At 40.8% G+C, this 22216-nt stretch overlaps 1 protein-coding gene across 1 annotated transcript; it reads right to left on the bottom strand.

Moving 5' to 3' along the window:
* Positions 1-14210: 14210 nt before the first annotated feature.
* Positions 14211-14648, bottom strand: LOC122663166. The gene has a single exon (XM_043858869.1). The coding sequence runs from the start codon at positions 14646-14648 to the stop codon at positions 14211-14213; it is 438 nt and encodes a 145-aa protein (XP_043714804.1).
* Between the last annotated feature and the right edge of the window lie 7568 nt (positions 14649-22216).

Genomic DNA, 22216 nt, shown 5'->3' with positions numbered 1-22216 from the left:
GAAAACGAACAAAAACACAAACAACCTAGCTAGCTCAATAGAAGAGCATTCACAACCCCTCCAACCCCCCCCCCCCCAATTTATCAATAAGGTAATAATTCTGATAGGATCTTTTCCCCCAGAAGGTGATGGAGTGAAAACGATTCCTCACCCTTACATTTGTAATAATATTCTTAGTTAAGATTCCTATTGTACCTTTTAAATGTGCAAATATATATTTCCCATTTTGCTATGCTTCTTAAAACATCGCCCTTCAACTTTTGTGTTTTCTCAAACCTTGTGAGATGTTTGGTGATGAAACACTTTTTTTTATTAAGTTTCCTTCACCCAAGGTGAAAGAGAGAATCTCTTCACCAATGGTGATGTGCTACTTTAATTGGATCTGGGTTCATCATCAACTCCCACTCATTATTCATGGCCTGGAATACTGTTTTCTAGTTCAATTAGAAGGTTATATGGAGTTTTTTTTTTTTTTTTTTTGGATGGATAAAAAATATATTAACGAAGCAAAGAGATTCTTTTCCCCAAAAAAGGAAAAGAATAAGGAGAAATACAAGGAGAAAGCTCCACAACAAACAAGCAAACAAGGGACTAACTTATAACCTAATCAAGCTAAAGAGAGACCGCCCAAAGAGCAACAAAGGACATAATCACCCATCTCCCACTTTGACCTTCTTCCCATTAGGATTATAAGGAGGAATGGGATTATAGGTTATATGGAGTTTATATGAAGAGAATCCTTTTTTTTTTTTTTTTTTGTTGGGTTCTTAAGGCCTATGGTTTTGGAAATCATCAATAATTTACTAGTTTTGCAGTCAGTTGTTATATTTTATGGTGAACTAATTTTTTTTGGTTAGAGTGAACTAACAACCACACAACGGAACAACATTATGGATGAAATGATCCATTGATGAGACAAAGACGATACACTGATTTGGTTAAAAAACCACATACCTAGGCACAACTTCATTGTGTGAAGAGTACTAGCAAAGTCTATTTCAACACAAGCCTTCCTTCAACATAGACAAATGACCTCTCCATCGTCTTCTTGTTTTTTCTGGAAACAAAATTGAAGATATTCAACACCTATTTTTTCAGTGTCCCTTTTCTTCGAGAGTCTAGGGAGGGATTCAATATAAATGTACGTATTATTAGTAAGTTTGTGTTTGAGGCTTCCACCTATTATATTTGGATGAATCGAAAATCTTAGGAATTGGGACCAAATATGTATCGATTGCATTTGAGATTAGGGGCAAGGTCCAAGCCACCCAAGACTCTTGGACTGACAATCTCCAATCTCCGCATTAGGCTCATGGTTTCTTCTTAGGGTTTACCCACTCCGCTTGTAGATCACACTGCTTCTCCTTGTAAGGGTGAGTTGGTATCTGCTCTAAAACTATTTTTTCATTTTTCCTTTCCCTGGCTTTCCTTGTAAGGGGAACCCATTGTTCTTGGAATTTGTTGAATATATTGGCGAATCAAGGGGTGGGAGGAGGAAAGAAAAGACGATCCATGCACAAAGGCGATATAATTGTTATTACACATCAATTATAATAGGTAACTCCTGTACTGATGTCTTCAGTAATGATCTCAGAGCTGTAGTCTCCTCCTGCAGACTGTTGTACATGTCATCTCTCCTGATAACCTGAGCCTCAAGCTCCTCCACTATAACTGTGGACTCTCTCAGCTCAGCTCTCAAGGACTGAATGGTCTCTCTGGCATCTGGTGAGATCTCTCGAGAACTCCTGGTGTCTGTCCCTCTCGAGTCTCAACTCACATGAGAGCAGATGTCGCCTCTCCTCTCCACACCTGCATCATCTACCTCATCATCGACTCTCATGTGAACTCAATCGCCATGCTCTCTCTCTCATCGGGAAACCATACATACGGCTTATCCACTCTGTCTCGAATGAATAGAAGAACACTCTCTCGATGATCTCGCTAGCAGCCTCGATGCTGACTCATCACTAGCCGACTGCATAAATCGCTCTATATGGCTCACCAACATATAAGCTCTCAAGTCTATCCCACATAGACTTGGAAGAAGTACATCCACTAACCTTAGCTTTAATGTCATACCAATCCATCAAGTATAAGAGCTTTGGCTTTGGAATCAAACCCTTTTTTTCTTTCTTTGACTTTCCACACCTTTCTTGACTACCTGATACACATCATAGCCTCCTTCAGCTCCAATGTATGAGTCCATCCCCGCATCTCCGGAAAACATAATCTACACCATAGAAGATAGGTGCTCCTGAATCAAAAAATCTGGGACGTCCAAGGCTATCGACTGCTGCCATCACTACCAAGATCACCCTAAGCTGCTGAAGCTAACTGTAGGGACCTTACTCTGATACAAATTGTTGAACAGTGATGGCCACTAAGAGGGGGGGTGAATCAGTGGACTATAAAAATCTTTTCCCTCAAGCAGGTTCACCTCCTAGATCACCTGTTGAGATCTTTAACACTCACCACAACCAACCACATAGTCTTCTTAAAAGGCAAACAGCACACAACCACACTCTAACTAGCAATCTTGACACGCTTACATACAACCACAATCACCGACATCACCCAAGAGCTACTAAACAAAGTGTCGCCAAGAGTCGCTATGTCAACCAGTTGGAGATCCTCACTCAAGCACACCGACTCAATCACAACCGGAGGATCTCGAATACAAACCACAAAATCGTGTACACACCCTGTCAGCCGACTCAAAGGCTCTACCAAGTGTGTACACCCATCCTCGCAGAAAGGCACTTCTAACCAAAGCAAGCAAGCATCCACAACACGGAGATATACGTGCTTCGGCAAGTTGCCTACGCGCACGGAGTAATGGTCACTTGACCTCAAGATCTACTCATCACTAATGTTTCCAAGATAAAACCGAGAAGCCGCACCCACGACAGATGACGTTTTCGCCACACCTATGACTCAGACATCCGACTCGCTTCTATCTCTAAGTATAGAGACAATGGTGTTACCCCAATGGTTTTCCCAAAGATAAAACTAGTAACCAACACTCGTGTCCGGATGCAATCGGACAACTCAACAAAAATAATTGGGCTTATACAAATGCCCTACAATGAAATCCACATAGCATAGGTCTATGGCGATAACCTAGCTAGCATATGCAATGGAAATACAAGACATCAAACATAACAGTAATAAAATGTAGAAAATCTCACAACCATGCATTGTCTTTGATCACTGATATCCGGTGATGGAGTCTGGCAACTCTGGTGGCTCACTAGAATCTTCAATTACTCCCAATTTGATGGAGAACTGGAATCTTCAAGTGTGCTCTGTCACTGGAGTCCTGGAATGGTTCCTGGCAGTGTGGGAAACCACTGTCTTCTTCCTTTTCTTTCTTTTTCTTCTATTTCCTTCCCTTTCTTTTCTTCTCTTCTTTTCCTTTCCTTTTCTGTTTCTTTCTTTCTTCCTTCCTTCCTTCTTCTTCCTTTCTCCTTCTTCTTTCTTCGTCCTTTTCTCTTTTCCCTCTTCCGTCTTGGCTACAACCACCTAAAGAAGTTCTGGTTCTATGATTTCAGAATATCAATGGCATCAAGGGAGGGCTGGAGACATGAGATAGAGAGGGAGACTCAAATCATAGATGCATACAACACCTCTTAGGGCTTAGGGCTGCAACCCCTTTTTTTTTCTTCCTTCCTTCTCTTTTCCTCTCCTTTTTCTTCTCCCTTCTTCTTCTATAATTCTCTCCACGATTTTGTAGCTTCTTTTTCACTTGGAGAAGAAGAAGAACCATTTCTCTCTTCTTTCTACAAAAGATCAAGTAAAAGACTAAATAACCCTTTTTAGATGGACCAATGGAATTTACATAAAAGGAATCTTCAATCAAGCATTGATTAAAGTACTTCTCTTAAGGTAGAGAGAGATTGGCATAATTTCCAAAGTACTTTTTGAAGAACCAATCAAAAGCTTTTAAATGGAATCAAAGACTTTTTGAAAAGCTTTTTAACTCATCCATTCACAACCTTCACGTGGGAGAGTAATGATTTCCTTTTTTTTGAAAATCTCTTCAACTTTGATAATTTCAAAAAGAGCCCCTCTAACCTCATTTATTTATGTCATCATAGACATTAATTAAATGTATTTACATTTAAACCCCTGAGACCAAAAAGTGATCTTAAGCTGTTGGCCGAGAGCAAAATTTGAAATCCAACTTTCCAGATTTGCTTCTAATTTGCGCATCCAAACGAAAAAATCATAACTCCCTCATTTGACGTCGGATTGGAGAACCGTTTGAACCGATGGAAAGAGGACTCGACGAACTAAAATATTCATGTAGAATACTCCACCCAGTTCTATCAATATATCCTCCAAAAGACCGACGAACACGCTGCTAGTGCGGAAACCCATAAAATCAACATTCTTAATGCACCTAGCCTTCACCCAAGGCTGTATAAGGCATCCAAACACTGCAATGAACAATCTCATGCTGCCACATAATCCCCGGACGCTGCAGTATCATTGCCAACATGCCACGACATCGCCAAATGACCAAAATGCCCCTGGATGACTCCCAAACACTATGGGACCTCTGTATACACCGTCATACCCTGTAATGATATCACCGCCGTAGTGAACACCGTAAGAACTATCGGGATGGTGAGGACACAATCCAGCATTCGCACCGCCATAAGCATGTCTACTCAACTAGAATGATGCTTGATCGGCTCGAGCGTTATAATCGCACCAAGATGCATTGTGTTGACCACAACAACACACATGCACCGTGTTGACAACAATGACAACCAACACACAGTCACGCCATCTGCACTGTGTGTTCAACATAGACAAGTGGTCAGCAGGCCTATTAGTTTCTCTCAAGAAAGATTGTGAATCGATGGAGATGCCAAAAAGCTTCCCAAGGAGCATTCTTGAGCTTCAGAATGTATTGGATTGAGTTAAATGAATCCGAATAGATCAAAATCCTAGGGAATCCATAAGAAACTGCAATTTCCATCCCTCTTCTGATCTCTTCTAGTTCAACCCGGAGCATAGATTTACAGATAGGGGCCCCTCCAGCCAATAAAAATATAGGTTGACTGTTACAATCCCTAGCTACAACCCCGTATCCAGCACCATTGGGTCGCTTGGACCCATCTGAATTTAGAGAAATCCATCTTTGAGGAGGTGGCTGCCATCTCACCCATGTTAGTTCAAAATTTGAGAACTGAATAGAGATGTTCCAAGCATTAAGTATCTCCCTCGCCCAAGGACAATCTTCTTCTTTGTCCTTTAAATCTAAGAATTTGTAATAAACATCTCTAACAATAGAGTTGAGAACATAATTTGGGGTATGTTCTATATTTTGAAAAATCCTGCCATTTCTCTCCTTCCACAAATGATAAATGGTAGCTGTGAAACTAAGCTTAAGGAGTTGCAGATATAGGTGATTCCCTTGTACGTGCTCAATCATCCATTCAACTTCTTCATCCCATGACTGAGGCGAGCTCCTACGTTTGATGCGAGATTTAGCAAGAACTGATTCCCAAACCATCTTTGAAAACTGGCATTGAAAGAAAAGGTGGTCTTGGTCTTCATTCCCCATCTTGCATAATACACAAACGCTATCCACCACTGCTCCCCATCAAACCAGCTTATCTTTAGTTGTCAACGCGTTATGCACAACCACCCAAGATAAAAAGGAAAATCTAGGCACATGGTGCTTAAACCAAATAATGTTGTTCCATCTCACTTGGCAGTGATGAGTTCTTACATATTCCCAAGCCGAACTCATGGTGAATTTACCTGAAGCTGTAGCTGACCATATCACTTTGTCTTCCTTCATGGAATCATAGAGTAAGACATTTTCTATCTCATTTATGATATCATGAAGGAAGGGGTCCGGAGGTAATTCAAGATTCCATTGTCCTTCCTCTAAGATAGAGTTTACTGTAGCAAGTCTGTTCCTTCCTAATGCAGGAATAATACCACTACCAAGTCTACTCTCGAGAATTTCATGACCAATCCATGGGTCCAGCCACAACCGAGTGGAGTTACCATTTCCAGAGGGAGTAGGAACTTGGAATCGTACAGATGGAATCCACTCATTCTCTTGGATTCCATCTGTGCAACTTGCAGCATTCGAGAATGGTTCTTGCACGAGTATTTATACTATTTACCCACCCAAGTATGTCGAGGTAATGTAGTAAGTTTTAATACAGTTAATTTCATTTAAATTTCATATATGTGTCATCTTGTTATAATTTTATTTGAAGGATTAAATGACTAATCTCGACATGCTATATCACTAATTCTTTTCAATTTATTCTGGTTTTAAACTTTTTTTATTTTAATAGTAATATCCCAGATCATTTAGGGTATTTTTCGGATAAGTAATGTACATATATATTTTTTTGGATGAATAAAAATTTATTAAAGAACAGAAACAAAACAAGCAAAGAGGGGAAAACCCTTTACAAGAGGCTACAAAAGCCTAATCTATAGACCCCAAGATGAAACTATATGTCTGTTCTTGAGGCAATCAACATCTGAAGCATGAAGATGATTAATCTTAGTGCTGATTTTAAACTCTATAGCACTCAAGATTTGGTTGTAAGAGTGGGAGGAGGACGTCCACCTTTTCTTGTTTCTTTCCCACCAAAGATGATATATTATGGCACAGAAAACCATTTTAACTGCAAGATTGCAAATGGCCTTGCCTTTGAACTCTTGGACAGTCCATCTCCATTCTATTTCAAATGAAGGTAAAGGGACTATGGGAAAGGCAGCATTTTTGGATCACCTCTCGCCACACATGTCTAGAAAAGGCACAATTGAAGAAAATGTGGTCAATATCCTCAGTGGCATTCCAACAGAAACAACAGTTGGGGATTCTAATATTTCTATGGAAGGGGAAATCTTGAGTAGGTAAAGAGCTTGTCAAGGCCCTCCAGGTAATTAAGATATGACGGGGGATATAATCCTTGAGCCACACCACTTTCCACCAAAGAACCACAATACCTTTAGATCGAATCAAATCCCATGCCTTTGAAGAGGTAAAAAACCTATTTGAGGAATGGGTTCATTAATGTACTAAGTCTCCACTGCTAGGGGGCGCCTGTGAATGTATCTCAACTAGCTCCAAACAAAGGCTAGGTCAGAAGATGTGGGTGGACTTGGATTCCAATCTCCATTAGAGATAATAGAAGAAAACCAAAGCCATCTTGTCCCCAAAGGCTGAAAGAAGAACCCCACACGGATGCCAATTATCTAACCACAGCTTAGTTGATGCTCTGTCATCTATAAGGGACTTCACTACATCTTGAATAAGGTGTCAAACTCAAAAGTTTCCTCTAGGTCCATGATGCATTAGAAGCACAATCCACAGTCTAAATGGAGCCAGACTTAAGATATTTGGAGTAAATCCACTCAATCCAGAGACTCTCTTTCCTCTCGACAATCCTCCATAGAAGCTTTATAAGACCAGCCTTATTAACTTCTTTCACCCTTCTAAGGTCAAGACCATCTTCAACTTTAGGAAGACACAAATTGGCATAGCTAATGGTGTGAAGAAAGGTAGTGTTGTCACTTCCTTTCCACAAAAAGGCGCTCATAAGTGCCTCAATATTTTTGAAATAGATCCAGGAAGCCCATAAACACTTTTTGCTAACGGTCAATAGATAATTGTATTAAAGAAATAAATAAGATACAGATACAGAGTTCAACCAACATGTTGGAGCACATTCCCCACCTTCGGCATGGCCATCAACAGGGAAGAACTCCACCACTATACATACAAGGATCACCCCCAATCATCTAGAGAACCTATATCTCGGCCTTAAAGTAGCATCCCACATCATCTCATTGCCAATGAAACCTGGAGCAACGTCCCAGGTACTAGATATCCTTGTTAAAGCACCCCTCTTCGCTAACATATCTGCAACCCCATTAATCTCTCTATAACAATGGGTTATCCTCCACACCACCTTATCAAAGTAGGCACTATAAAACCTCCATCTCTGCTGAAATTCCCAAGGAAGCGAATTATTGGCCACTCAACTCACCAACGCAACCGAATCGCTTTCAATCCATAAATACTCCACTTGCAGTCGAATCGCCTATTGTATGCTATAGAGCAGACCCTCAATTTCCACCCTGAAGTTTGATCCCACCCCAATGTAACAAGCGAAGCAGCATCTAGATTGCCCATTGTGATCCCTTAGAATTCCTCCAATACCTAATCGCCCTGGATTCCCAGGAGAGCACCCATCTATGTTAACTTTGACCCATCCCTGAGCTGGAGGCTGCCAAAAAATTTTGGTAATCAGCCTGCTAGGTTGCCGAATAACCTTGAGAGAAAACTTCCTTGCTAGCAGAAGGTCAGCCACCGTAGAAATTTGTCCATAAACACCTCTCCAATAGATGTAGGAAGCTTGCATAACCGCCTTAACAAGCTCCAGCCTCCCTGCAAATGAGAGAAGTCTACTTTTCCAAATCTGCAACCTTTTCTTGAGCCGATCCAAAATGGGAGAACAATGGTGAAGAGAAAGTCTGGAGGAGATAATTAAGAGGGAGCCCTAAATAGAATATGGGAAGCTGCCCAATCTCACAACCCATTAAATCGTTCAACTGCTCTTTAACATCACCAGAAGCTCCAGATAAAAAGATCGAAGACTTATGGGGATTAATGACCATCCCAGATAAATTTGAAAAAAGCCTAAGTGCTCCCATAATAGCCTGACATGAGAAAACTGAAGCTCTGGAAAATATAAAAACATCATCTGCATACATAAGGTGAGTCAGCTTCAGGCTTTTGCACTTTGGGAGAGGCTCAAGAAGTTTTTGCTCTAACTTCCAATTGAGGCAACTGGTGAGAACTTTCATAACCAAGACAAATAATAAAGGAGAGAGGGGGAAGCCTTGCCTGATGCCTCTCAAAGGGGAAAAGAACCCCACATGAGTGCCATTAACCAAAATTGACATGTGAACCGAGGAGATGCAAATGTGAATCCAATAAATAAATGCAGGGGGAAAATGCTTCTTATTTAAAATTCTGATGACATAGTCCAAGCTCACAGAGTAAAAAGCCTTCTGAATATCAATCTTCATCATAGAAGATGGATGGGAATGGGCCCTACTAAAACCCTTAGCTATCTCATGACTTAACAGAATATTATCTGAGATGTATCGTCTCACGATGAAAGTTGATTGATTCGAACTCACCAGATCACCAATGACAGTTTTCAACCTATTAGCCAGGACCTTAGCAATAAATTTGTAAAGTAAGTTACTAAGGGAAATAGGCCTAAAGTCACTGGCCTTAGAGGCTCCCTCATGCTTAGGGTTGAGGCTAATAAAGGAATGATTGATATAGGCCAATTGATCAGAAAAAAGAAGAAGCTGCTGACTACCTTGACTAGCTCCACTTCGACAATCTCCCAAGAAACTTCATAAAAAGTTAAAAACCCATTCTAAGTATGAGGACATTGATGTCCTTGCACATTTAGATGGGTACCTAAGATGCAAAAATCCAAAATGTGTCAAAAATGTAAATGACCCCAAAAAAAAAAAAGGTCACCAAAGGTCAATCAAGGCCAACCGGACCCTTATAAAGGAATGATTGATATAGGCCAATTGATCCAAAAAAAAAAAAGAAGCTTCTGACTGCCTTGACTAGCTTCACTTCGACAATCTCCCAAGAAACTTCATAAAAAGTTAAAAACCCATTCTAAGTATGAAAACATTGATGTCCTTGCACATTTAGATGGGTACCTAAGATGCAAAAATCCAAAATGTGTCAAAAATGTAAATGACCCCAAAAAAAAAAAAGGTCACCAAAGGTCAATCAAGGCCAACCGGACCCTTATAAAGGAATGATTGATACAGGCCAATTGATTAAAAAAAAAAAAGAAGCTTCTAACTGCCTTGACTAGCTCCACTTCGACAATCTCCTAAGAAACTTCATAAAAAGTTAAAAACCCATTCTAAGTATGAGGACATTGATGTCCTTGCACATTTAGATGGGTACCTAAGATGCAAAAATCCAAAATGTGTCAAAAATGTAAATGACCCCAAAAAAAAAAAGGTCACTAAAGGTCAATCAAGGCCAACCGGACCCTTATATTGTCCAATATCAATTAGGGCCAACTTGGCCTAGCCTGACTTGATCAAGGTCAATCAGGTCTATGTTGGGCTTGGCTGAGACCAGCAGGTTTGGGCCTGGGCTGAGATATTTCAGCCCGACCTCAGGGCTAGTTTGGACTTGGGCTGAGCTAAGACGACTAAAGAACGGGTTGGAGTTTAGAAAAACCTGGCCAACCTGGCCCTGTTTCACCTCTATCTATGACAATATACCTGGATTTGACTTTCTACTTTGCCTTCTACATCTATGCTGAAATTATTGAGATTATGGTTCTTAAATTGCCCCATACATTTGCAACGATCTTACACAGACCACGATTCCCTTTTTGTCATTGATAACATAGTTTATAATTCCGCATGCATCGTTACATTTGTAATAGAAGTATTAAGAGGATGATTCATATTGTGCCCCTTTACATTGGCAATGTTATTATTAATATACGTTGAGTCCCATTTACTTTGTGTTTTCTCAAACATGATGAGATATTTGGTAAGGAGAATTGAATGAATTTTTTTTTTTGGATGCCTTGGTAATGAAATATTAAGGCCTATAATATATGGAAAACTTCAATCATCTGCTGGTATTGCAGTTGTTATAATGTTAAAGAGTGAACAAAAACATATTATTTAGGGAAAATTACATCCCCTTCCCCTGTACTTTGCCATAATTATACGTTCCTCCCCTTGATTTTCCCACTTTACATACAATTCCCCTGTAACTTTTAAAAAATTATTAAAACCTCCCCTGCCGTTAGCAGCTGTCTGTTAAATGCTAACGTGGTATAATTAGTTTTTTTATACTGCCCAAACTAACCCTGGGTCTTTGTGAAATGATCCATTTACCCTTTTGATTTAATCCAAAACTAACCCTTGGTCCATGTGATAGACCATTTTACCCTCCCTTCTTTTCTTCTTCTTCACTTGCAACCCCTTTCCTGCAAATGGAACCCACCAAAATCCACTTCAATGGATTCAGATTCAGGAAATTAATGGTAATTAAGATCCACTCTAGAGTATAGGGTGAAGATCTCACGGACTCTGGAGCTCTTATATTTGATCTCTCCTCTGTCATTATTTGAAACTGAAGAATTGCGAAGAGATGGAGGAGTAATTTCTAATGGCGAGATGGGCCTCCCATGGATGTCTTCTCCTTCAGATGCAGAATACTACTCTATAGCCGATGTTGCCTTGGAACTTAGGAAGTTTGCAACGAAAAAAATGAAGATGAGAGAGGAAAGAGAAAAGAAGAAGATTGAGGGAGCTAGGGTTTTTTTTTCATCAAGAGGAGGACACTTGCAAAGCGCAAACACTGTTCAGGTCACGAATGGACCATGGACAACTTGTAGTGAATCCATGACAGAGTCATTTTCGGAAGCACCAGGCTCTGAATTATGAGAACCACTAATGGATGTTTCTTGAGTTCCAAGCTGAAATGAGAAAAAGCAGGGGGGAAAAACCGAAAAAAGAAAAATGAAAAGATTTGAGTCCCAACTGAGAAACTAAAATGTAGGCAAAAAAGTTGAATCTGAAACCTATGCAATTAGATTATGAACATGAATTACAACTAATTATTTTGCTCATTCCTGTAGTAAGAATTTAAGAATTAAATGAGACTTTTTCCGGTTTTTTTCCCCCTTCTAGTTTAAAGCAGAATTTCACGGAAAAACTGGAATTCATTTTGCATTTCAAATTCTCGAAATTAGAGATCATCAACCTGTCGGAAGTCGGAACGATCGGCGTCTTTTACGACTGATTTTGTTTCCTTCTTTGGCGGTGGAGGGGGAGGAGGCGGCAGTGGTGGTGGTGGTGCTGCTGGCTGTGGAGGAGGAAAATAATGGGTGTTTTAAGGTTGAAGATGATGAAAAGGGTATCATTGTAATTTTACTTGTGGTGTTTTAGAACAAGGGTAATATTGTCTTTTCAAATCATAAACTAACAGCATCCTAACACTGTCAATCATAAGGGGTCAAAATGTAAGGTGGAAAAACCAAGGGGAGGAACGTGTAATTAAGGCAAAGTACAGAGGAGGGATATGTAATTTTTCCTATTATTTATGAAATGATCCATTGATGAAACAAAGATGGGACTCTATAACTGTGGCCTTCAATCGCAAGTTTTAAGTAGTAACAGCACATCAATTATTTAGGTAAATGAAATGATAAAGGGTTAAGGCAAATAAATAAGGAATTTGCATAGCAGAGAATGAATAATCGATCAGACGACACTATGGGACCAACTATAAAAGGTGACCATTGAAGGTTTAGTTTGCTGCACCCTTTTCCTGGAGATACTTCTTCTTCTCTGCTTCGTTAATAAAAGAAGTTAGAGGGAAAGACTTGCTGACCCCCATGGGTGTCCAGAGTTGACGGAATACATTAAATCAAGTCTTTTAACCTATCTCATACTAGGCTGGCCTAATCTAGCGTCCAAACACTAGAATGGGCCCCATTAGACACATAACACACATCCTTGTACATAGCTGTGTTGTTGATGCTGCATGGCTGGTGCTAGGCTCGCTTCCTGCTCTGTCGCATTCTTTACCAATTTTAATCAAGCAGCCTATCTTACAGCACAACCGCTCTTCTCCTCTTCTTATGTATTAACAACCAAAACCCCATTCCCCCTCTTATGTGTTAACAACCAAAACTCCACCCTCTCCCCTCCCTCCCTTGCAACCCTGTACACCCTCTCCCCCACCTCGGCCTAACTCACCTCCATCTACCTCTTCCCCGCACGACCACCACCTCCTCCCTCTCTGGCTTTCTCTCTCCCCTCCCATGCAATCCCACCCCACCATGCGTCCCACCATGCTCAGCACTCCAACCACTCCCCGTGTAACCACCCTCACCCAACACCCCATGGGCCCTTTCATTTTCATGGACCGCTCCATAGGAGGTACATTTGTTCAATCTCCCTCCCCTTCACCCCACTATGTTCAATTTCTCTCCCCTTCATCCCAATCTCCCTACCTCTCCCACCCCTACTTCCCACCCCCACGGCCTTGCCCTCCACCATCTCCCCCACCCCAATGAACCTACAATTAATTGCCCATCTCTATCCCGCTCTTACTCTCCCCTCCCTCACTTGCTCTCTTTTTCCATTCACGTTCATCACCCAAGAAGACACAAGGGAAAAATTGTGATTATAAAAGAATTAGGAACCTTAACAAAATATTGGTCAAACATGAGATACCTCAAACATTATATTTATGAACGTGAGGTACCTCAAATGAGAACAATTCCAAACTTTAGGTATCCTAGATAGAATTTTACCAAACTTTAGGTAACCCAAGTGTCATTTACCCATCTCTTGATGGTATTTCAATAATTTTTTCAAATCTTGTCCACTTTTTAAAATCTTTACCTTTTTTAATACACAAGGATACAAATGACCAATAAAAAAAAGGTCAGCCAAGGTCAATCAAGACCAACCCAGCCTTGGTAAAATAAGGATCAATCAGGGTCAACATGGCCCAGCTCAACTTGATCAATCAGGTCTATGCTGGGCTAGGCTAAAGCAGCAGGGATGGGCCTGGGCTGAGATATTTCAGACTGACCTTAGGCCTTAGGCTGAGCTAAGTGGACTCAATGATGGGCTGGATTTTTAAATTGCCCCATACATTTGCAACAATCTTACACAGACCAGGATTCCCTTTTGCCCATTGATAATAGAGTTTATATTTCTGTTGCACCCTTACATTTGTAATAACATTAGTAAGAGGATGATTCTTATTGTGTCCCTTTACATTGGCGATGTTCATTCCCATCTTCTTCAATTTGTGTTTTCTCAAACATGATGAGATGTTTGGTAAGGTATATGGAATGAAACAATTTTTTTGATGCCTTGGAAATGAAATATTAAGGCCTATAATATTTGGAAAATATCAATCATCTGCTGGTGTTATAATGTTAAAGAGTGAGAACAAAAACATATTTTGTATGAAATGATCCATTGATTATTTAGGTAAAGCAAATGATAAAGGAACATTAAGGAAAAATAAATAAGGAAGTTGCATAGCAGAGACTGAATAATCGATCAGGACCCTACAGGGACTAACTCTATAAAGTGTGACAATGGAGGGTTTAGTTTGCTGCGGCACCCTATTGCTGGAGATACTTCTTCTTCTCTGCTTCGTTCATAAAAGAGGTTAGAGGGAAGGACTTGCCGACCCCCATTGGTGTCTTGAAGGTGATCTTGTTTCCATCCATGCACATCTCTACTATTGTAATCCACACCATCAATTGCTTGGTTTTCACGCCCGTCATCTTCTTCATCCTCCCTTTCTCCACATACGCGGTCGTCTCGGCAGCATAGCTTGCCTTGGTGTTGGTTGCCACATTGAAATGCTCGTAGGCGGCCTTGCATTTCCACCATACGAAACCAGTGGCTCTCACCCTCCCACATTCTTCGAGTTCTCCAGTGGGAAGGACACCACTGGGGAATCCCAACTCTTTGATCAGTTCCTCTGCAAATCGATCACAGGCTTCTTTTCCGCGAACGATTTCAGCTCCTGCTCTCTCATCTACCTTGCTAGCCATGGTTGAGATTGCTTGTTATAAAGTGATAGACTGAAGTAGTAAATAGAGGAGAAACTCTTCCCTACTTGCTCTTAAAAGTGTAATGTTGCGATGAAGATTGAGCATCAGTAGACAGGCTATTTATAATAATATTAGAAAACTGTTAAGCTCACCCATTGAATTATTTTATTTGGCTTCTTTGCACACCTTGTTTTGCCGAGTGCCATCAATATGAGAAGGTCTTCCATGCCTCCATGTTGGATGTTCAAGTAGGAGAAAGTCAGAAGAGACAATTTTGACGGCTACAAAGACCTTCTAAGAGCCGTAGACTCGTGACTTCTTTCAGTTATTCATACCGGACTGCGTCAACAAGGGCATGGCGTTGGGAGATCCCATTTCTTGTTGGACTTGGCATATTTTTACTGTATATGTGACTGAAACTAGAAAAAATAAATAAAAATAAAGTGTAGGTGCTCTTGAGGGAGTTGGGATAGGATCTCGTACGAGAATGGTTCTTCTATACTGTAAGCCACACGATGGAATCTACTCACTATCTTGGATTCCATCTGTGCAGCTTGTGGTGTACGAGAATGAAAATGATTCTTGTACGAGAACCTGATCTGGACGCTTAGTGAGGGCAGGGGTATGTTATCCTTACACTGGTATTTATACTTGCTGTTTACCCACCCAAGTATGTCTAGGTAATGTAGTAAATTTTAGTACAGTGGATTTAATATAAATTTCATATATGTATCATCTTATAATTTTATTTGAACTATTAAATGAGAGGGGTGAATATTCACATACGTGAGCGTACGTGAACGACTCACAACCATTCAAGTGGAACATTCCCACAAAATAGATTCCATCTGAACGGCTATGAGTTGTTCATGTACGCTCACGTACATGAACATTCCCTGTACTCCGATTATATGACTAATTTCAACATGGAATATCACAAATTTTTTTCAATTTATTCTGGTTTTAAATTTTTTTAATTTTAATATATTTTATTTACATGAATAGTGTATAATATATTCCTTTTTTTTTTGGTGAGAATAATTTATCATATATTCCAGAATTCCATTATGCCAATGATTATATCGATTATAACCAAACATATCCAAACTGCACTTTTTATGCTAAGAAATGGTTTAATGATGTCCCACTCAAGAGGGCTTTCTTACTGATGCAGCCCTGGCTCCCAATTATTTTTAGAAAAGAAGATTAGGACTGATTGAGAATTATTTAAAGAAAGAAGAATGGGACCTGACCAAGCCAGCCCAGCCCAAGAAAGCCAAGAGTACAGAGAAAGGTAGACAAGCGGGCGAACTAGGCACGGGGCGTCTGTTTCAATCCATAACGCTACTTATGCAACTTGCAAACAGACTGGGGATGAGATGCATCAACAAATCCTTATGGCTGAGTCATATAAACTTCCTCAGTCAATACACCATGCAAAAAAGCATTGCTAACATCAAGTTGTCTAATGGACCACCCCTGGGACACAGCTATGGAGAGAATCAGATGAATTGTAGTGGGCTTAAAGGACTAAAAGTTTCACCATAATCAAGCACGTGTTGTTGGTGAAACCCCTTTGCTACTAACCGCACTTTATAGCGCTCAAGAGACCCATCCGCTTTCCTTTTGAGACGGTACACCCATTTGCAGCCAATAACATTCATATGGGGTGTCCGTGAAACAAGGGACCACGTCCCGTTCCGAAGAAGAGCAATAAATTCCTCCATCATTGCAACCCGCCATTCCTGAATTTTATTTGCCTGCGAAAAACAAGTCGGTTTAGTAGGAACAGTAACTGCATTGAGAGCATGTGGCCTGGACCGTAGTTGCATGGGATGGTGCATGGGTAGTTGGGACGGTTGGGTAGCAGCCGATTAGGGGAAGGTTTGGGGAGGGTAGAGTTCATGTAAGGGACGGGTTTTAAGAGGTGTGGAGTCTAGGGAAGATCCATCTAGAGGGGACATGGGTGGAGGGCTAGGTACAGCTGGTGTAGGTGCAGCCAAAGGGGAAACGAGCGTAGAGATGGTACCCCCCATTGGGGATAATGGTGCCTGTGTTTGCACCGCTGGTAATGGCGTGGGCATAGTAGTAGAGGGGACTTGAATAGGGGTAGAGGCCCACGGAGAGGAGATAATGGGTGTGAAGGGTGGTGTTCCTAGAATAGAAACAGAGAAAGGAAAGGACTCTTCATCAAACCTAACATGGTGCGCAAAGATAATGCGGTTTGTGGAGAGATTAAGACAGCGATACCCAAAATGAGAGGGGTTGTAGCCTAGGAACACACATGACGATGAGCGATAATCCATCTTATGTTTATTAAAGGAGCGCAAAAACGGAAAACAGTGGTAGCCAAAAACCTTAAGAAAAGAATAATCCAGACTGCGACAAAAGACCAGTTGAAAAAGAGAAATCCCAAGAGAAACCATAGTAGGCATGCGGTTAATCAAGTAAACAACTATTTCGAACGCAAAGTGCCAGTAGATTTGAGGAACTGACCCATGAGCTAAAAGGGAGAGTCCTGTCTCAACAATGTGTCTGTGACATCGTTCAACAAAACCCTGTTGCTCATGAGTGTGGGGGGCAGAAATACAATGAGAAATTCCAAATCTTGAAAAATAAGTGGGTAAAGTTCGGTATTCGCCACCCCAATCAGTTTGAATAGATATTATTTTGCGACCAAACAAGTTTTCAACAAGGGCTTGAAACTTAAAAAAGACATCAAAAACATTAGATTTACGAATAAGAGGATAAAACCAAATAAACATAATGTTATTATTATCAAGAGTAAACTTTTGAACAGAAAGAAGAGATTTAGACATGGATGGAACATGTAAGACGTTATGTAAAGAAAATAAACAAGAAGAGTTAGAAGGCAAAGAAGAAGATCCAATATGAGTGATGGGTAAGCCCTTACCATTACCAACATGCAATTGATCCTGACCATTATATTCATTATAGTGAGACTGTAGATTAGGGGTTACGTGATGACTAGCACCAGTGTCAGGGTACCAAGGGAGAGAGGAGGACGGTGATGGGTTGGGCAAAAGTGGTGGATTGGGATGATGGTAGGGGGATGGTTGGGCTGCATAGGCCGTGTGTGTGGGATAGGTGTAGTGGGCAGCCGGTAGGGTAGGAGAAGAGTAACGAAATTGATTTTGGGGTGCATAAGCAGTCTGTTGACAATAATAGCACCGATCTGTTGAGTGATTTGTGCGCCGACAAATAGAACACCAGAAACGACCAGGTTGCGGACTCGGGAAGCCACGGCCACGACCACCATGGCCCCTGCCCCCCCTACCACCACGACCACCACGATGAGGAGATGGAGAGCCGTTTGGGCCAGGGGAGGAGGAACATTGAACATTGTTTGTAGATGGGGAGGATCCATTTGATGTAGCATCGGTGACTGTAAGTTTGTTGAGAGTCGTGCCATGGAGAAACTCATGGCTTAGCAACATCGCATGAAGATCATCGTAGGAGATTGGATCAATCCTTGTCAATAGAGAGGAAACCATAGCCTGAAACTCAGGCTTGAGGCCTTTGTAGATATGCAAATTAAATGTGCTGGGGTGAAGAGTGTGACCAACAACATTTAATTCGGCAGCAATGGACTTGGCACGCTGCAAAAATTGTGACACAGGTTCATCAGGTTTCTATTGAATCTCTTGTAAAGCCATTGTAAGAGGCATGATATGGCTTTCAGAAGGAGAAGAGAATGCAATAGAGAGAGTCTGCCATATTTCTTGACTGGTGCGCTTTCCAAGGATAAGCGAAAATACCTCCTCAGAGAGGGAGGTTATGAGAAAACTTCGAATCAAAGAATCCTGGCGTCGCTAGGTAGCAACTGCAGTAGGATCAGTCAGACATGGGATGGTGCCATCTAAATAACCAAATAAATCCTGTCCATTGAGAAAGGGCTCAATCTGAGTTTGCCAGAAAAGAAAGTTCTTGGATGTGAGCTTAATGGAAATATAGTGATGGACATTGTGAAAAGAGGGAGAAGAACCGGTAGGGAAGGGGTAAGAGTTCTCAGCTGTGGAGAGGGGACTAGAGGTGCCGTCCCCAATGCAGAAGAAGAGAGAAAAAAGAAAAAAAAAATGAAAGGGGAAGGGAGAACTCGTTGGAGTTTTAGGAGGCTCTTGATACCATAATAACTTTCAATGTGTTTCCTTGATTATTATTTCTCGCAATGGAGAATATATATACAATACAAGAGATGAGATCCTAGCTAATCTAAACTAGGAAGGGAATACAATCAAATATTGTGTTAACATATACAAGGGATTGTATCAATATAAGGTAAGATTCTATTATCACATGTGAGGATCTATTATCATATGTGATGGACTGAGAAAGGAAGGTATATCTTTCGATATCTCTCAATAAATGTGAACCACATAGATACAATTACGAAAACTTGATAACCGCCAGCTGAAACCACACCACTCACTGAGAGAAACCCATTACAGAAAGAGAGAGAGAGAGATTGATATGAATTCTGGGAATGATGGGATAAGAAGGAATAACCATGCCCTTTTCTTAGATAAATCTGAGAACCCTAGCTGGTCTGTCGTCGACATTCATAGCCCCATAACGGTTGTTGAGAAACACAGCAGCAGCCCTTGCTAGCTCTCTTAGGTTTGTCTCCTCAAATTCCAACAAGCCACAAATTGCTTTTCTTGGCTCACCAATTGATTCCATTCTCTTCTAAGAACTAGTAATCACAGAATCATTTCAAATTCTTATCCATCTTCACGTAATGGGTCTCCGCTTTACCGAGTTATTAAGGTCTTTATGATTCTAGTTTGGCTGCTGTTGGTTGAGATTTTGGCTTTCTTTATAAGGTTGCATTTCAGTCCTCCTCAAATGGCTTCCAATCAGGTTCTGGTCTTGGTAGAGATTGTCTATACGACTTGGCTCACCATAAGGGTGAATTATCTGGCACCAGTACTGTTGTAGGCTTTGTTCAATGTTTGTACTTTCTTGGTCCAGTCTGTGGATCGAATCATTTTAGTATCTGGGTGTTTCTGGATCACATTTCACAAGTTGACGCACATTGCATCGATGGAATTCTCTGATGATATCAAAAATGCTCATTTTTATGTGCCTAATGGGGCCAACTCTAGTGTATGGGCACTAGATTGGGTCAGCCTAGTATGGGATAGGTTAAAGAGTTTGATTTAGTACATTCCATCAGTTTCGGAGCTTTTAGCGTATCGGTCAAGTACCTAACATTGATACAGAGATGGCACAGCCATGTACATAGCTGCGTTGCTGCTGCTACCTGGCTAGTGCTGGGCTTTTGTCTGATTCTTAACATATTTTAATCAAGTAGCATCTCATACAACACCAACACTCTTCTCCCCTTCGTATTTATTAAAACCAAAACCCCATTCCCCCTTTTATGCGTTAACAATCAAAACCCCACCCTCTCCCCTCCCTTCCCTATAACCCTGTACACCCTCTCCTCTACCCCACCATGCTCCATTGCCCCGGCCCAGCTCAACCCCATCTACCTCTTCCCTGCGCAATCATCACCCCCTTCCTCTCCCACTTCCATTCTCCCTCCCATGCAACCCCACCCCACCATGCTCAGCACTCCAACTAGGGGTGTCAATCGATCGGTTCGGTCCAATTTTTTTGGTTTTGGTGTGGCTTTTAGGAAAACCGAAACCGAACAAATAAGGACTTTTTGGTTTCGGCTCAGTTTCGATTTCGATGCGATTTGGTTTCGTGTCGATTTCGATTTATGATAACTGGTTGATAGCTGTTTGGATTTGGTTCGGTACTAGGTTTTTTAGACAAGTTGGGTTCGGTTTGTGACTATTTTCTCCTCTTTCTCTTTTCAACTACATAAAATATTTCATTAACCCCTCACTTAAAAAAGAGATCAATGGAATAAGCATTCTTACAAATCAATTTCCCTATTTCCATAACCTCATACTCATTGATTTGTAACAATTTCCCTTACAACCATAAATTTGCTCACTAATATTAAAATCAATTCAATTATTCCTAACCTTATATACTTATTATTTTTTTATCGGTTTCATTCGGTTCAGTTTTCAGTTTGTTATCAATCGGTCCGGCGCGGTCCGGTTTTCAGCCGGTCCCGTCATACCCTAGTCCAAAACCAATCCAATAACGATCAGTTCGATGCGGTCTCGGGTTTTTTCTGTCAGTTTCGATTGGTCTTAACGGTTCGGGCTAGGATTTTACACCCTTAACTCCAACCTTTCCCCGTGTGACCACCCCCACCCAACACCCCATGTTCCCTTTCATTGTCACTGACCTCTTCATGGACCTCCTCATAAGAGGTTCCTTTGTTCAATCTCTCCCCCCTTCGCCCCAAAATGTTCATTCCCTCTCCCCTCCATCCCAATTTCCCTACCTCTCCCGTCCCTACTTCCCACCTCCACGGCTCTGCCCGCCCCCATCTCCCCCTCCTCGGTGAATCTACAACTGCCCCTCTCTCTCCCATTCTCACTCTCCCCTCCCTCATCTGCTCTCTTTCTCCATTCACATTCATCACCGAAGAAGACACAAGGGAAAAATTGGGATTATAAAAGAATAAGGAACCTCAAACATAATATTGGTTAAACTTGAGGTAACTCAAACATCATGTTTATGAATGTGAGGTACTTTCAATGATACAATTCCAAACGTTAGGTACCCTAGGTAAAATTTCACCAAACTTTGGGTACCCTAAATGTAATTTTCCTCTCTTTATGGTATTTCACAAACTTTTTCAAAAATTTTCCACTTTTTAAAATCTGTACTTTTTTTTTTAATACATATGGATACAAATGACCCAAAAAAACAAAAGGTCAGCCAAGGCCAACCTGGCTATGATGGGCTAGGCTTAGACCAGCAAGAATGGGCCTGGGCTGAGATATTTCAAATTGACCTCAGGACAAGTTTGGCCTTGGGCTGAATTAAGAGGACTCAAGGATGGGCTGAGGTTTTAAAAAACCAGGCACAACCCGACCTTCTTTCACCTCTATCTAGCTATGACAATGTATACCTATGATGAAATTCTTTAGATCATGGTTTTTAAATTGCACCCTTACATTTGTAATTGCATTACTAAGAGGATAATTCCTATTGTGCCCCTTTACATTGGCAATGTTATTACTAAAATAAGTTGATTCCCATTTTGTTGTGGTCCCAAGACATCTTCAATTTGTGTTTTCTCAAACATGATGAGATGTTTGGTAATGGGTATGGAATGAAACAATTTTTTGGATGCCTTGGAAATGAATTATTAAGGCCTATGGTATTTGGAAAACTTCAATTATCTGTGCTGGTGTTGCAGTTGTTATAATTTTAAAAAATGAACAAAAACATATTATGTATGAAATGATCCAAAAAAAAGAACTTTATACCCGTGGCCTTTAGTCGTTCATTTTAACTAGTAACAGTACATCATTTATTTAGGTAAAGCAAATGATAAAGGAACATTAAGGAAAAATAAATAAGGAACTTGCATAATAGAGAATGAATAATCGGACCCTATGGGACTAACTCTATAAAGTGTGACCATTGAGGGTTTAGTTTGATGCGGCACC

This window comes from Telopea speciosissima, chromosome 5, assembly GCF_018873765.1.
Source record: "Telopea speciosissima isolate NSW1024214 ecotype Mountain lineage chromosome 5, Tspe_v1, whole genome shotgun sequence".
Lineage (NCBI taxonomy): Eukaryota > Viridiplantae > Streptophyta > Magnoliopsida > Proteales > Proteaceae > Telopea > Telopea speciosissima.
Note: the sequence above shows the minus strand (reverse complement) of the source record. Positions and strands in the feature narration are given on the sequence as shown.

Coding starts and splice junctions, on each gene's coding strand:
- LOC122663166 (XM_043858869.1), bottom strand. CDS start 14,648: ATGGCTAGCAAGGTAGATGAGAGAGCAGGAGCTGAAATCGTTCGCGGA.